This window comes from Zea mays, chromosome 1 (assembly GCF_902167145.1).
Source record: "Zea mays cultivar B73 chromosome 1, Zm-B73-REFERENCE-NAM-5.0, whole genome shotgun sequence".
NCBI classification, from domain to species: Eukaryota; Viridiplantae; Streptophyta; class Magnoliopsida; order Poales; family Poaceae; genus Zea; species Zea mays.
The window spans coordinates 154,532,141-154,546,605 of NC_050096.1; the positions used below are offsets into that span (position 1 = coordinate 154,532,141).

The window sequence follows — 14,465 nt, forward strand, 5'->3', positions numbered from 1 at the left end:
TCAGGTAGATATCGAGCTCAAATAGTTTATCAAAGGCTACTCAGATGGCAGCAAAGGAGGAGATGACCACTTATTGATGCTAAAATTGAAAGAGTGGCCCCGACCCAGTGTCTTGGAGGCGTTTCTGTTGTGCCAAAGGCCAGAATTTATTGTTAACTTTCCTCTTGTTGATTTTATTCATCCTAGATGGGGTCTCCTAAACCTTGCTGCCAAGTTACCCCCAGATGCCAACCTGAATTAGGCATGAAACTGCTAATTGCACATGGAAGTCACCAAGAACTTGGTAAAGGTGATTCAATGACACATCTAATGATTAACATGTGCGATGTGGTAAGTTTGGTCTTACTCAGTTTTCACTTCGAAGTTCTGGTTAGATTTGAGCGCTTGTTTTTCATGAAGGTCGGCTGAGTAACTTGAGTATTTTTAATGACAAAAGTTACAAACACCAGATGGCTAATGCTATCTGTTTCCTCTTGTAGGTTCACATGTTAATGCAAGCAACTGAAGTGCATTACCAATGTCCCAAGAGGGTAAGGGTACAGTCTGATGTATCTGAAAGGATTGCTAATGGAACTAGTGTTCATGTAAATACTCATACTCCTGTTCAAAATTTGAATCTGGATATTGAAGAGCAATCACACAAACACTCGATTTCACACATCGAGGAGCCAAACACTAATAATTCAGAAGGATCCCTGGCTGGTGCTGTTTGGGATGTATTCCGCAGGCAGGATCTTCCAAAGCTTAATGAATATCTAGCTGTTCATCGGGAAGAATGTGCAGCTAGATGTCAACAAGTGTCTTCTGTAATGACTCATTTCTTCCCTATGACAAATTAGTCTTAAATAAATTCTCAAAGGTGTTTCATGTTACTATACTTTTGATGCAGGTTAAATATTAATGACTCAAAGATGTTGAAGCAAACAACAGTCAAACATTTGGAAATAAAAATAGTAATCCTCTCTCTGGTACTTAGTACTTACCATATTGATCCTTCAACATCTTCTTATGATAATCGTTAAGGTACACTGTTTGATCATAACTAGGATATTTAACCTGCATCAAAAGTATAGTAACATGAAACACCTTTGAGAATTTATTTAAGACTAATTTGACATAGGGAAGAAATGAGCCATTACAGAAGACACTGCTTGACATCTAGTTGCACATTCTTCCCGATGAATAGCTAGATATTCATTAAGCTTTGGAAGATCCTGCCTGCGGAATACATCCCAGACAGCACCAGCCAGGGATCCTTCTAAATTATTAGTGTTTGGCTCCTCGATGTGTGAAATCGAGTGTTTGTGTGATTGCTCTTCAATATCCAGATTCAAATTTTGAACAGGAGTATGAGTATTTACATGAACACTAGTTCCATTAGCAATCCTTTCAGATACATCAGACTGTACCCTTACCCTCTTGGGACATTGGTAATGCACTCCAGTTGCATGCATTAACATGTGAACCTACAAGAGGAAACATATAGCATTAGCCATCTGGTGTTTGTAACTTTTGTCATTAAAAATACTCAAGTTACTCAGCTGACCTTCATGAAAAACAAGCGCTCAAATCTAACCAGAACTTTGAAGTGAAAACTGAGTAAGACCAAACTTACCACATCGCACATGTTAATCATTAGATTTGTCATTGAATCACCTTTACCAAGTTCTTGGTGACTTCCATGTGCAATTAGCAGTTTCATCCCTAATTCAGGTTGTAAGGCGTCTGGGGTAACTTGGGAGCAAGGTTTAGGAGACCCCATCTAGGATGAATAAAATCAACAAGAGGAAAGTTGACAATAAATTCTGGCCTTTGGCACAACAGAAACACCTCCAAGACACTGGGTTGGGGCCACTCTTTCAATTTCAGCATCAACAAGTGGTCATCTCCTCCTTTGCTTCCATCTGAGTAGCCTTTGATTAACTATTTGAGCTCGATATCTACCTGATGGCTGCCACGAGGAGCTTGGATCTCGAACCGCGGGACGCAGGGAGGAGCTCGGGGAGGGACACAGGGAGGAACTCGGGGAGGGAGCCTCGGCGATGGGCGTCGGACGCAGGAGATGGCCGCCGCGAGGAGCTTGGATCTTGAACAGCGGGACACAGGGAGGAATTCGGGGAGGGGCGCAGGGGCGCTGGAGCTCGCAGTGGCGTTACGCGGGCGCGGGACGAGGGGAGGACGCGGGGCGCCTGGAGCTCGCACCGGCGGTATGCGGGCGCAGGACGAGGGGAGGACGCCGGGATCCTGGAGCCTGGACGCGGATAGCCGAACGCGGGGAGGGACGCAGATAGTCGAACGCGGGGAGCCTGGACGCGGAGAGGAACACGGGGCGCGGGTGGAGCTCGAACCAGCGCCTATTGGAACCCTTATGCGTGTTGGAACCCTAATGCAATGTGGAATGGTGAATTGAGGATAGGTGGAGTCACATTTTTCTGTTTATTAGAATATACGTATGTAGATAGAAATTATAATATGCAGCGATGCAGAATAATAAGCATCCGTTAATATATAGAAATTAGAACAATAATAATTTACATTAAGTCCAAACTCAATCCATATCTATGACCATATTATCTAAATTACTCATATTACTAAAGAGGTCATAATCTTCTTCGTCATTTACATTTTCAACACCAACAATTCTTCTTTTCCCCCTGAGCACCACTCGATGATGCCTGTTTGCAAGATCATCGATATAGAAAACTTGATTTGCATGCTTTGCAAGAATAAATGGATCATCCTTGTAAGCTTCTCGTCTAAAATCTATAGTGGTAACCTCATATTTTGGGTCAACGACAACACCTTTAGGGTTGAACCACTTACAAAGAAAAACAACTTGCTTGAAAAGTGTGTAGTCCAACTCCCAGATGTGTTCTAATTGTCCATAATACATGTCCTTCCTTAGATATGACGATTTTTTATTGCGATCAAACACCTCAGTTATCGCGTCGTTGCAAACTCCACTGTTTTGTCGGGTGCTTTTACCATCTTGTTGTACTGTGTATAAAGTGTATCCATTAATGTCGTAACTCTACCATGTCACTACAATGGACGAGGGTCCCTGTGCCAACCGTCTCATAGTCTCATTCTTTGGTACCTTCGTTTCACACCGCTTTTGAAACCAATCACAAAACTCTTTGTTATGGAGCCTCACAATGTTATCGTCCACCATTTCTGGGTTTTTCTTTCTCAATCGTTTCTTGTGTTTGTCAATGTACTTTGTAACATCTTCAGCGGATTGAAGGATCAAGAAATGAGCTTTATGGAGCAATTCTTGATCTGGTATCTCTGTGCTCAATCCAAGTCCCCCTTGCCCTTTAAGTCTTCCCTCATGGCGTGACAGTGGAAGGCCAATCGGTGCCACCTCATCCATGTAGTCCACACAGAAATCGATGACACTCTCAATTACATAACTTTCTGTAATAGAACCCTCCAGGCGTGCCTTATTCCTAACAAAACGTTTCAAGATTCCCGTGAACCTTTCGATCGGATACATGTAATGTAAGAAATGCGGCCCACAAATCTTAGCCTCTTCAACTAGATGCACAGTCAAATGTACCATGATGTCGAAGAATGAAGGTGGGAAGTACATCTCAATTTGGCATAAAGTTTGAACCAATTCCCTTTGTAAGTTGTCAAGGGCTTCAATATCTAGCACCTTTGAATTTATTTCATTAAAGAAATAGCATAGTCTAATGACAGTGTCTCGTATTTTGATATGCTTGAAAGACCCAAGGAGGACCACGGGGAGGATCTGAGTCATTAAAACATGGCAGTCATGAGTTTTCATACCTAACAGTTTTAGGTCTTTATTTGACACGAGTCTTCTAATATTTGCTGAATAACCAGATGGAACTTTCACATCATGTAACAGATCAAAAACTTTAATTTTTTTCCTCCTTGGTCAGAGTATACCATTCCTGGGGTTTTTCAATGTTCAGCTCATCAAGGTCACACTGGGTGTAGGTGTTGTCCTTAGTTTTCCCTTTTATGTTAAAAATTGTACCAATAAAAGCTTCACACACACACTCTTCTCAATATGCATAAGATCAAGACAATGATGCACACTTAGATCGCGCCAATAAGGTAACCTCCAAAATATGGATTTTTCTTCCAAATTCTAGACAATGTTAAATTGTGTTTCCCGAACTTATTTTCGATGTCATTCACACTCTCATAAACCACATGTCCAGGCCTGCGTGATGGAGCCTTTTTATTTTCAATACTCCCATCAAATGCATCAACATTCTTTCGGTATGGATGATTTATGCGTGTCCACCTACGATGTCCCAGGTATACAATTTTCTACTGTTTTTTAGATAACGACTATTTGTATTCTCTTGACAAATATAGCATGCTTTGTATCTCTGAGTGGATAATTCTGAAATGTTTCCAAGGCCTTTATAGTCATGGATGGTACAAAAAAGCAAGGCCCTCAAGTTAAAATATTCTTTCTTACAAGCATCCCAAACTTCAACACCAGTTTCCCATAGCTTCAACAGGTCTTGTACCAACGGCTCAAGATACACATCAATATCATTGCCCGGCTGTTTTGGTCCAGGGATCAATACTGACAACATGATGTACTTCTATTTAATACATAACCAAGGTGACAGGTTATATATGCTTAATAATACTGGCCATGTGCTATGGGTAGTGGTCATATTGCCAAATGGATTCATACCATCGGTGATGAGAGCGGATCGAATATTCCGTGATTCTTTTGCAAATATTTCATACTTACTATCAATTTCTCTCCATTGTGAAGCATCTGTAGGGTGCCTCAACTTTCCATCCTTCTTACGTTCGTCAGCATGCCAACACAAAAGTTTTGCACTTGCTGGATTAGCAAAAAGTATTTCTGATGAGGTATCACAGGGAAGTACCAGAAAACCTTTGCAGGAATCTTTTTCTTCTCATTGGAGCCTAATTCCTCTAGGCTATCAATCTTCTTGTAGCGTGATGTGTCACATGTTGGACACGATATGTTGTTCTTATGCTTTCCCCAATATATAATGCAATCGTTGGGGCAAACATGTATTTTTTTCATATTTCAACTCAATAGGACACAAAATCTTCTTTGCTTTAGCTATGCTTCGTGGCACCATATTCCCTTTAGGAAGCTTGTCTGCTAAAAAATTTTACAAATCTGTAAAGCTCTTATCACTCCATCCACTAGCCACCTTGAATCGTAGAAGTTGAGTAGTAAAACTCAGTCGATTATCACTGCTTCCCGGATATAATGGTGTCTCACGCTCTCGAACTAGTATCTCACGTACTTGTGATGCTTGAGCCTCACTCAAATTACGAGTTACAGTAACATCATGTATCATGTATTCCAGATGATCGACAGACACATCAACAATCGTCGCGTCCGCAAAATGACTTTTTGTATCTTGGATATGCACATAATGGTCATTCGCCTCATTAGTATCCATAGGACTGCCATTAGTATCTAAAGGAGCCTCATTGTTTCCATTGTTATCATGAATAGAACATTCACCATGATTTGTCCAGCATGTGTACCCAGATGTAAAACCACGCATTATCAAGTGTCCGAGGATTACACGTGAGTCGATAATTGGATCAAAGTTTCTACAGTCCACATAAGGGCATAAGATAGTTGTTGCCTTATTATCTAATCGATGTTTTTCAGCCACATTTAGGAACCCTTGCACATGACGGAAATAATTGATACCAGACCGATCAATTACATACATCCATTGCTCTCGGTCCATATCTGAAAAAATAATTAAAGATTCATATTATATTGCCTCATAAACTAGATGCAAACAACATGAGATTATATAGGGAAAAACAAACTAGGTAGTTTGTTAGGTTTTTATATATTAGAAAGTTATTTTAATAACTAACAAATAAACAATTTATTAAATAATTAAATAATTAAAACATTTGTCATAATTAAAATAGTAATGTTACTATGCATGCAAAATTAATACAATCCTAACATAATTTTTGAAGGAATTAAAACAAATATGTAATATAAACAATATCACATATTTAATAAACTAGTAGGGCTACATGAAATATTTTAATCGCAACTAAGTTACCCTGAAAGATGAATGGATGAGAAGAAATTCCTTCACAGAACTAGAGAGGAACTCAAACTTCGACGTGAAGTTAGGATGGAATCATCAAAGGAAAGTCATATATGTATTTATAGGGGTGTTTTGAGTTTATCTATAAATCTGGACCCGCCAAGTGGGCCCGAGCTGCCACACAGTCACCCCAGTCTGAGTATGAGTCCGCGGTCTGCGCTGCGCGGCGCGCCGTGGGCTCGCCGCCCACCAGGCCGTGTTCCGCGTTCTGGCCCAGTCTGCGCCTGTAGCCTAGTCCGCGCGCCGCGCCGTGGACCCGCCGCCCACCAGGCCTGCAACCCCTGCAAAAAAATTGAGTGTAAAATTGGAGGTGTTGGGGGATTGAACTCAAGATGCCACCAACAACACCCATAGTGCTTAACCACTATGCTACATGGCTGCTTCTGCTAAACTAATAAAACGTATTGTATATATGTGCATTACAGATATAAAGAGAAATATCCGTTCCATTAACCACCGCTTATCAGGTTGCTTATACAGTACAAAGCGACGATATTATAACTATGAATATATTGTTAATGAGAAAATAAAAAATAATCATATTTCAAATGTATAATTTTATTTGAAGAAGTTTCTTATTTAAGCAAGATTTTTTACCTATATGATATATAGAAACCGTACGAACATACAGTTAGCTAACTAGTTCATTTTAAATTCAAAAAATGTTTAGTTCAATCTAATCAGAATTTACTATTGACTACATTTTTTCACAATATGTCTTATCAGAAATATCATACGAGACGGTTTTATGTTTACAAGTTTCTAGTATACTCACTAACATCTAAGACAATTTGTATAGTCTAGATGACTCTAATAATATCTTTATTTGAGATGGTTTCATATACAGAAGTGTCTAATATACTAACCAAAATAAAAGACACTTCTTGTAAACTTAATGCATCAAAAGGTATATTTATTTGCGCTGGTTTTCAAAATCAAACTGTATTAAATCAATATAAGATATTTCCAACCATATATCTGTCTCAAAAACTTTCTTCATTAAAGACGGATGTCCAACAAACCGTCTTACCTTACTCAGCACCGTATGATAAAAGACGCTTCTATAAAATGCACTAATATTTGACTTAAGATGTATGTCTTAAATAAGCATATTTCTAGTAGTGGGGGTTGACGCGGCGTGCGCGGGGCCGAGCGCCGGGGCTTGCTCTGGCGTTGCCAGGGCGCGTCGAACACGTGCCGTGTTAATCTGCCCGAGTTCTTGTGCCTAATTTGGTCTTTGGTACCACAAGGGATCCACATTTAATTTAATAGGTTCTATTCAGATGCCGATTGGGCAGGGTGTAAAATTGATAGGAAGAGACATCAGGGACTTGTCAGTTTCTGGGGAGATCCCTGGTGTCTTGGGCTTCAAATAAACAAAACTCAGTAGCTCTTTCTACCGCCGAAGCTGAGTACATTGCCGCAGGCCATTGTTGCGCGCAATTACTTTGGATGAGGCAAACCATCAGGGACTATGGCTACAAATTGAGCAAAGTCCTCCTATGTGACAATGAGAGTGCAATCCGCATGGCGGATAATCCCGTTGAACACAGCTGCACTAAGCACATAGACAATCGGTATCACTTTTTGAGGGATCACCAACAAAGGGGGATATCGAGATAGCTTTTGTTAGCACCAAATAACAATTAGCCGATATCTTTACCAAACCATTAGATGAGAAAACCTTTAGCAAACTTAGGAATGAGCTAAATATACTTGATTCTCAGAACTTTGATTCAAACATTGCACACCTAGCTCATATATATACCTTTGATCATATCTCTTTTATGTCTACGAATAATGTGTTTCAAGTATATCTCTATGCTAAATCGTAGATCGAAAGTGAAATGGAGTCTTCGGCGAAGACAAGGCTTCCACTCCACTCTATCGGTATTATCTACCCCTCGCCGTCACTCCACATCACTCTTCGATTGGTATAATCTTCACTTATATTTCATGTACCAATGAGGAGAAAGTAAAAGGGCTCTCAAAGTCTCCATTTTTAGCGATTAATGCCAAAGGGGGAGAAATATTAAGCCCAAAGCAAAAGGACCGCACCACCAAACTTCAAAAATTTTCGAAAATGATGATTTATGTTTGTCTTTTCAATTGGTATCCTATGATGAAAATTTTTAGTTGATACATTTCAAAATTGGTATGTTGATTTTCAATTGATACATTTTCAAAAGCATCCCAAGTATAAGTTTTAATTGGTATCTATTAAAACCCTCTTGAAAACTAAGAGGAGAATTTCATTCAGGGGGAGTTTTGTTAAGTCAAAGGAAAAGCATTTGAAACAGGGGGAGAAAATTTCAAATCTTTAAAATGCTTCTCGAAATCTTATTCATATACCTTTGACTATTTGCAAAAAGACTTTGAAAAGATTTTTCAAAAGGATTTGCAAAAACAAAACAAGTGGTGCAAGCGTGGTCCAAAATGTTAAAATAAAAAGAAAGCAAACCATGCATATCTAATGAAACTATAAATTGGTTTAATTCAAAGCAACCTATGCACTTACCTTATGCAAACTAGTTCAATTCTGCATTTATATATTTGCTTTGGTTTGTGTTGGCATCGATCACAAAAAGGGGAGATTGAAAGGGAAATATGGTTCAACCTTTTCCTATAAATAATTTTGGTGGTTGAGTGACTAACACAAATAATTGGACTAACTAGTTTGCTCTAGATTATATATTCCACAGGTGCATAAAGGTTCAACACAAACCAATAAAAGATCAAAGTTAGGGTTCAAAAGAAAAGGAGCAAAAGAACCAAAGTGTGCCCTGGTCTGGCGCACCGGACAGTGTCCGGTGCACCAGGACCGTAACTCCGAACTGGCCACCTTCGGGTTTCTGCAGCGCCACTCCGCTATAATTCATCGGACTGTACGGTGCGCCAGCGGAGCAACGGCTACCAGCGCAATGGTCGACTGCAACGGACACCTGCAAACGCTACAATGCACGCAGAAGTCAGATTAGCCACCAGAGGCGCGCCGGACAGTGCACAGTACTTGTCCGTTGCGACACCGGACTGTCCGGTGCCCCTAGAAGACAAAGCTCCAACGGTCAAACCATGGCGGTTGGGTGACGTGGCTGGCGCATCGGGCTGTCCGGTGCGCCCATCGACAGCAGCCCAACCCCAACGGTTGTTTGGTGGTTGGGGGCTATAAATACTCCCCAACCACCTCCACTCCAACCATCCAAGCATTCAACGCATTGCATTCAATACAAGAGTAATAGACTCCACTCCAACGAGAACTAAAACACTGACATGGCATCATATGCATGGGCATTTCATTGCTTGTGATACATTTAGAATGCATTCACTAGGTAAAATCTCAAAAGAATGGGTGATGTGATGTTGTTTGTGTATAGGACTTAGCTTAAGTCTAATGCTCAAATGGGTAGGAGAGAGAGAGAGTTACCCTAAGCTAGTAGCATGTTGACTCCATACTTTAAGGATAAAGAAGTGGTCTTGCTAAGTTGGGTGGTGGTGCCCAAGGGGTAAGAGGGTTCAAGAGATCAGATCTATTAAAAGTGATTTTGAGCCCAGAAACCCTAATTAGTGCCCTAGAAAGGATTTTGAGTTCTGGCCACTTTTTGCCAAAGGTCTATATACCAAAGTTGTAGAGTAACAAAGACTAAGCCACTTCTATATTTGGAGATTTCCAAGTTTAGTAGTAAAAATTAGGGTAAAATGCAAAGTTCCACCAGCACTCCTAGAGTAGCAACCCTGAAATAGTGTGTTTTACTCAGAATGAACAGTGGTCTGAAGAAGATCGCCGGTGCAGTGCACCCATCGCCGGTGAACTCGCGTTGGGATCCGAGTTTCGCCTAGGAGATTCGTGCTCAGTAAGAAATGGATAACACTGGGGAAGGGTGAAAAGATCAGTGGTGGGGTGAACTCGGTCGCTAACTGGTCCGGCTGTCATACCCACTTGCCCCGCGCAGTCGGCCAAGTTGATATCACCGGAGCTCGCCGTTTCACTCGGTCGTGCCACGCAGCCATGCATTATCCACGTCGTAAAGGTCGTGGCAAGCAGTCAGTTACCACCCCCAAACCAATTCCACCTCGCGCGCCACGGTGAGCAAGTCACCGTAAAATATCCAGGCCACCGTGAACTGATCCCCAATCGAAATTCTTGATAAGCCCGACTGGGACCTTTAAATTGAAGGCACTCCCAATTCCGTCTCTTTGTTACGCGAACAACCCACCCTCAGCCAGCTCGTTTCATTCCTCGTATCCCACAGTCACCGGATTTTCCCGAACACGGTCATCAACGCCGCCTAGTGTAGCTTCGCCGTGGCCAGAGTGATCCAGGTTAAATCCTACTCCTCTGTGTTTTGTTTTAGTATTCTTATGGTCTCTGGATGCTCACGGGCCCAGCCTATTGAACGCTATCGCTACAGAACTCCGAGAACACTACGTTGTCGTCCGGGAACGCCGCCGTGAACACCCCTCACGTTGACGGGCTCTTTAGTACTTGCTCTGTTCAAATTCATGTGTGTATCGCGCCACTGGTGAGCCAGTGATGCTCTCCCTACCCTTATTCTAAACGCTACCGCGTTATGTTGCTCGGAACGAACTTGCCGGAGTTCTGGTTCTACCGGCGTCGCGAGCAGACAAGCTCTAGGGGCAGGCTCGTCGAAATAGTCTCAGTGGCATGTCCGGGAGGCCTCTCAGACGGTGCCTGTGTGCTTGCTACCGTTGTTTGGGGTCGTTGGCGGTGAGCACGCATGGTCTAGCCAGGTGTTCGACCGGAGTTCGGTCGGGGACCAGCGCTTGGGAAGAATAGAAAAGCGGAGGGTTTAAGTGAATAAGTCAGCGACACAGGGAATAATATCTAGGACTCTTTATTGAATAGCTAAACCGTTGCGGGTGTTTCTGCAAAGTCGCGCGGGCGCGAGCGCGGGTGCGCGCTTCTGCTGTCCGTGGGCTGACTCGGGCCGGATTTGGTCTAATACTATTCATTGTTTCTCCATTTCTTTTTCTGGTAGCTTGCAAAATCAAGATAAAATAGTAAAAAATGGTAAAAATATGAAACCAATTTTGTTAGATGTCTAAATTCCAGTAGAATTTATTAAAAATAGTTTTAGGATTTTTCTTGTAACCAGTAGATTATCTAATATTTAAAAGTACTTGGAAAGGATTTTAGGAATTTTAAAAGAGTATTAGGAATTCCAAAAATCATGAAAACCTTTGAGTGAGCTTGATATATTTATTAAAAACCTTAGGTGAAGTTTGAACTGGTTTGGGCATTGTTTAATTAGAAAACCAGTTATAACCCAAGAGAACACCCATGTTTAATATAAAAAAGAGTAAAGTTAGGTTCCAAAATCTCAATTAAGAATGTTAAGATTTGCTAAGCTTGGCCACTGCATAGTAATAGTTATGCTAGGCTTAAAAAGGTTTATAGTCCGATAGCTCTCATGGTTCATAAGCACCATGAAGAAAAGTTGTTCTTAAGAAAAGCATTTCTTGTTTCCTTGTTATAAATTGCATATTCATGGCATACCATAAGCATCCATATGTTGTATTCCGAATAGAGCACGAAGGGGATGTATCAGTAGAGGAAGAAGCTGTCTCTCAACCTGAAGGGCCTTCAGTAGAAGAAAACCTCTATTTTGACATTTGTGGAGAAGGACCAGTCTTTCCGAAAATGCAAGGCAAGCCCCAGTGCATTTACCCCTTCCTTGTTGTTTAAAAAGCTTTTCTCACTTGCTATGATGCATTAGGTGATAGGAGTTGTGTGATAAACAAATGGATGCATTACCTTTCCTTGGAAATTTCCTGATCCCTGTTTTATAAAAAGAACTGAGAATGCTTAGCCCTGCTTAAGAACTTAAAAATGATTTGTTTTTATAAAAGAATGATGTGTTACACTAGTTATGGGTTTTTGGTTGAAAAATGAAAACAAACTTATGGTGATGGAGTCATCAAGATGTTGATGGGTTCATCATTGGAAAAGAGTACCCATGTCGAGTACCAAAAATGGGAAAAAGGTTTGGATAAATTGAGACCGGGCGGGTGACTTGCACGAGAAGAGAGTCTCGGTGTAGTGTCTCCGTCTGTGTCGATTAAGGACCGTCCGCCATAGGCCAGTAAGTAGAGAATTTATAACTATCCACATGCCCTGGTATGGGACAGGGTAAGCCTAATCTTGGTTGGACCAATACCAGAACAGCTCGCTCGCACTGGGCGTGGGAGATGGCGAGAGTAGCTTGTACCCTCTGTGGCAAGAGGCTGGACGGTGGGGTGATCTATACTCTCGGGTCGCGGGAACCCGTTCTGGTCTTGAGAAACCCGGGTGCAGGTTGGCATATGCAAGGGTTGAGTGCTACATATGTCGTGTGGTTAGGGATCCCCAGCTAGGTTCAATCGGTTCGAATCGTCGGTACTCCTCGGTTAAGGAGACTCTACTCTATGACTTACTACCGTAGATCAAGAAGTTAAAGATGAATTGAAGGGAAGTAATAAAAGAAAGCTATATTAGGCCAAGTGATTGCTCTAGACTAGGCCAATCTAGATTCAGGAAATTATTTATCTTGGTAATAAAATGAAAGCTTAAGGACCAACTTTAGTAAGCTTTTATGCAAAATGAGTCCTTGATTTTTGATGAGCCTTACATTGATTCCTAATCAGCCAGCATATCGTTGAGAGTCTTTTTATTTTGTCGGGTAAGACTTGCGAAAGTACATTTCGTACTTAGGGCTTTGCCCATGTTGTTTTAGGTGAAGAGCCCGCGGATTTTTGTTGCTTCTGCACTAAGGTGGTTCCCAAACAGGAAGAAGAATCATGAGGCTGTAGGTTGGAAAGCTAAAACCCTCTCGTTATGTAATAAGTTTTTAGCACTCAGACATTATATTGTAATAAGTACTCTCTATCTTACTACTTAAATAAATGTGTATGAACTAAGTTATTATATATCTTTCCGCGTATCCTCCGATTATGTTGTAATGTCTGTGATCTGGGTAAATCGTTCTCGGGAGATGAAGAAGAAGGTGAAAGATCCAGGTCCTAACAAGCTGTTAGGTGCATCTGTGCGGCTGTTTGAGGTCCTTGGGGACAAGGACAGGTGCAGGTGGACCTAATATCTTGGGAGGTTCCGCCGCAGCTGGTATCGGAGCGAATACCCATATCTTAAGACATTACTTAGTACTTCAAAATGTTTTAAAGAACTTTCCTTAAGATATTCTTTCATTCTTACCTTGATCTATTATGGTAGTAACTTACCCTCTAGGAAGATGGGTGCCAGAGTGCAAAATAATAGGTTCTATATATAGTGGGAATATATGGGATCAATAGTTAGTTGATTCCTATGATAGTAGGACGAAGCATGCATCATGTTTACACAATATTAAATACCTTTCCCTCTAGCTTGTAGTAAATGGCACGCACCAAGACCACACAATGGAAGGCTGCTAGACCACGGGGTGTCCCTCATCATCAGCTAGCTCCCCGCCATGAAGGAAGCAACAGTGGGAGTAATGACCCCATAGGGGAACTGGAGGCAAGGGTGCAGCGACTCACCACTGAACTTAGGCACAGTAGTCAGGAGCGAACAAATGCTAATCGTCGCATTACAGAGCTAACAAGGGAGGTTGAGCTTCTGCAAATGGAGGTTAGGAAGCGGGATGACGCCATAGATTGGGCCACCAGCTCTCGATCCATAGCATGGAATTGTGAAGCAGCTGCTCAAATCCGAGTGGATGAGCTGCGTGTGGCTTTGGAAGATCTGCAGGTGCGATACAACGTTCTGCATGAGGGTGTGTACGTGTTGTACGATCAACTACACCCATACGTACCGCCAGAGAATGCTGCAGTGGAAGCTGGTGCTCCACAAGCCGGTGAGGGAGGACTGGAGGACATCCTGAACATCCCTGCAGCTCCTCCTCTAGTGGATCATGAGGAGGGATGTCCTTCCGAAACCTATGGAGGGTTCCGTACGATGAACGGCGTGTAGGGTTAAAATAGCATTGTAGTAGGTTGTTTCTTGAGAGGATAGTAAGTTTGGTTTGAGACCAGAGTCTGTATTAAGAAAGGGTTTAAATAATGTAACAAAGGCATGTAGTTGTTATGGTGTAATAATAAAGTGTGTTTTTTCTCTTCAGATGCCAATGAGAACTCGAGGGCAGGATGAAGCTAGAACCTCTCGTGGGGGAGGGGAGGAAGCTCCCATTCCACCACCTGTGCCTCCGACGTTGGCCAAGGCCATTGCTGCATTGTTAAATGCAACGGCTGATAATGCTAGACTTCTCCGTGAGATGGCGGGGAATCAGAACAACCAACATGGGGGCCATGGACCAAATCACATGCCAAGAGAAACCACCTATGCAGACTTTTTGG

The 14,465-nt window shown here is 41.9% G+C and overlaps 1 protein-coding gene and 1 long non-coding RNA gene across 3 annotated transcripts; one reads left to right on the plus strand and one right to left on the minus strand.

Moving 5' to 3' along the window:
• The first annotated feature begins 241 nt into the window (after positions 1–241).
• Positions 242–876, plus strand: LOC109943688 (uncharacterized). Of its 2 annotated transcripts, none has more exons than XR_002266751.1 (3): positions 242–330; positions 480–530; positions 631–876. It is a non-coding gene; the product is annotated as an uncharacterized lncRNA (long non-coding RNA). The 2 variants fall into 2 exon arrangements; XR_002266750.1 differs by having other exon boundaries at positions 480–584; positions 728–875.
• Positions 877–939: 63 nt separating this feature from the next.
• Positions 940–1,824, minus strand: LOC103639666 (lysine-specific demethylase JMJ25). Its single transcript, XM_008662407.3, has 3 exons — positions 1,616–1,824; positions 1,140–1,466; positions 940–1,056 (listed from the first exon to the last, which is right to left on the minus strand). Exons 1-3 carry the CDS (start codon positions 1,760–1,762, stop codon positions 973–975), a joined length of 558 nt encoding a protein of 185 aa, XP_008660629.1. The 5' UTR covers positions 1,763–1,824; the 3' UTR covers positions 940–972.
• Between the last annotated feature and the right edge of the window lie 12,641 nt (positions 1,825–14,465).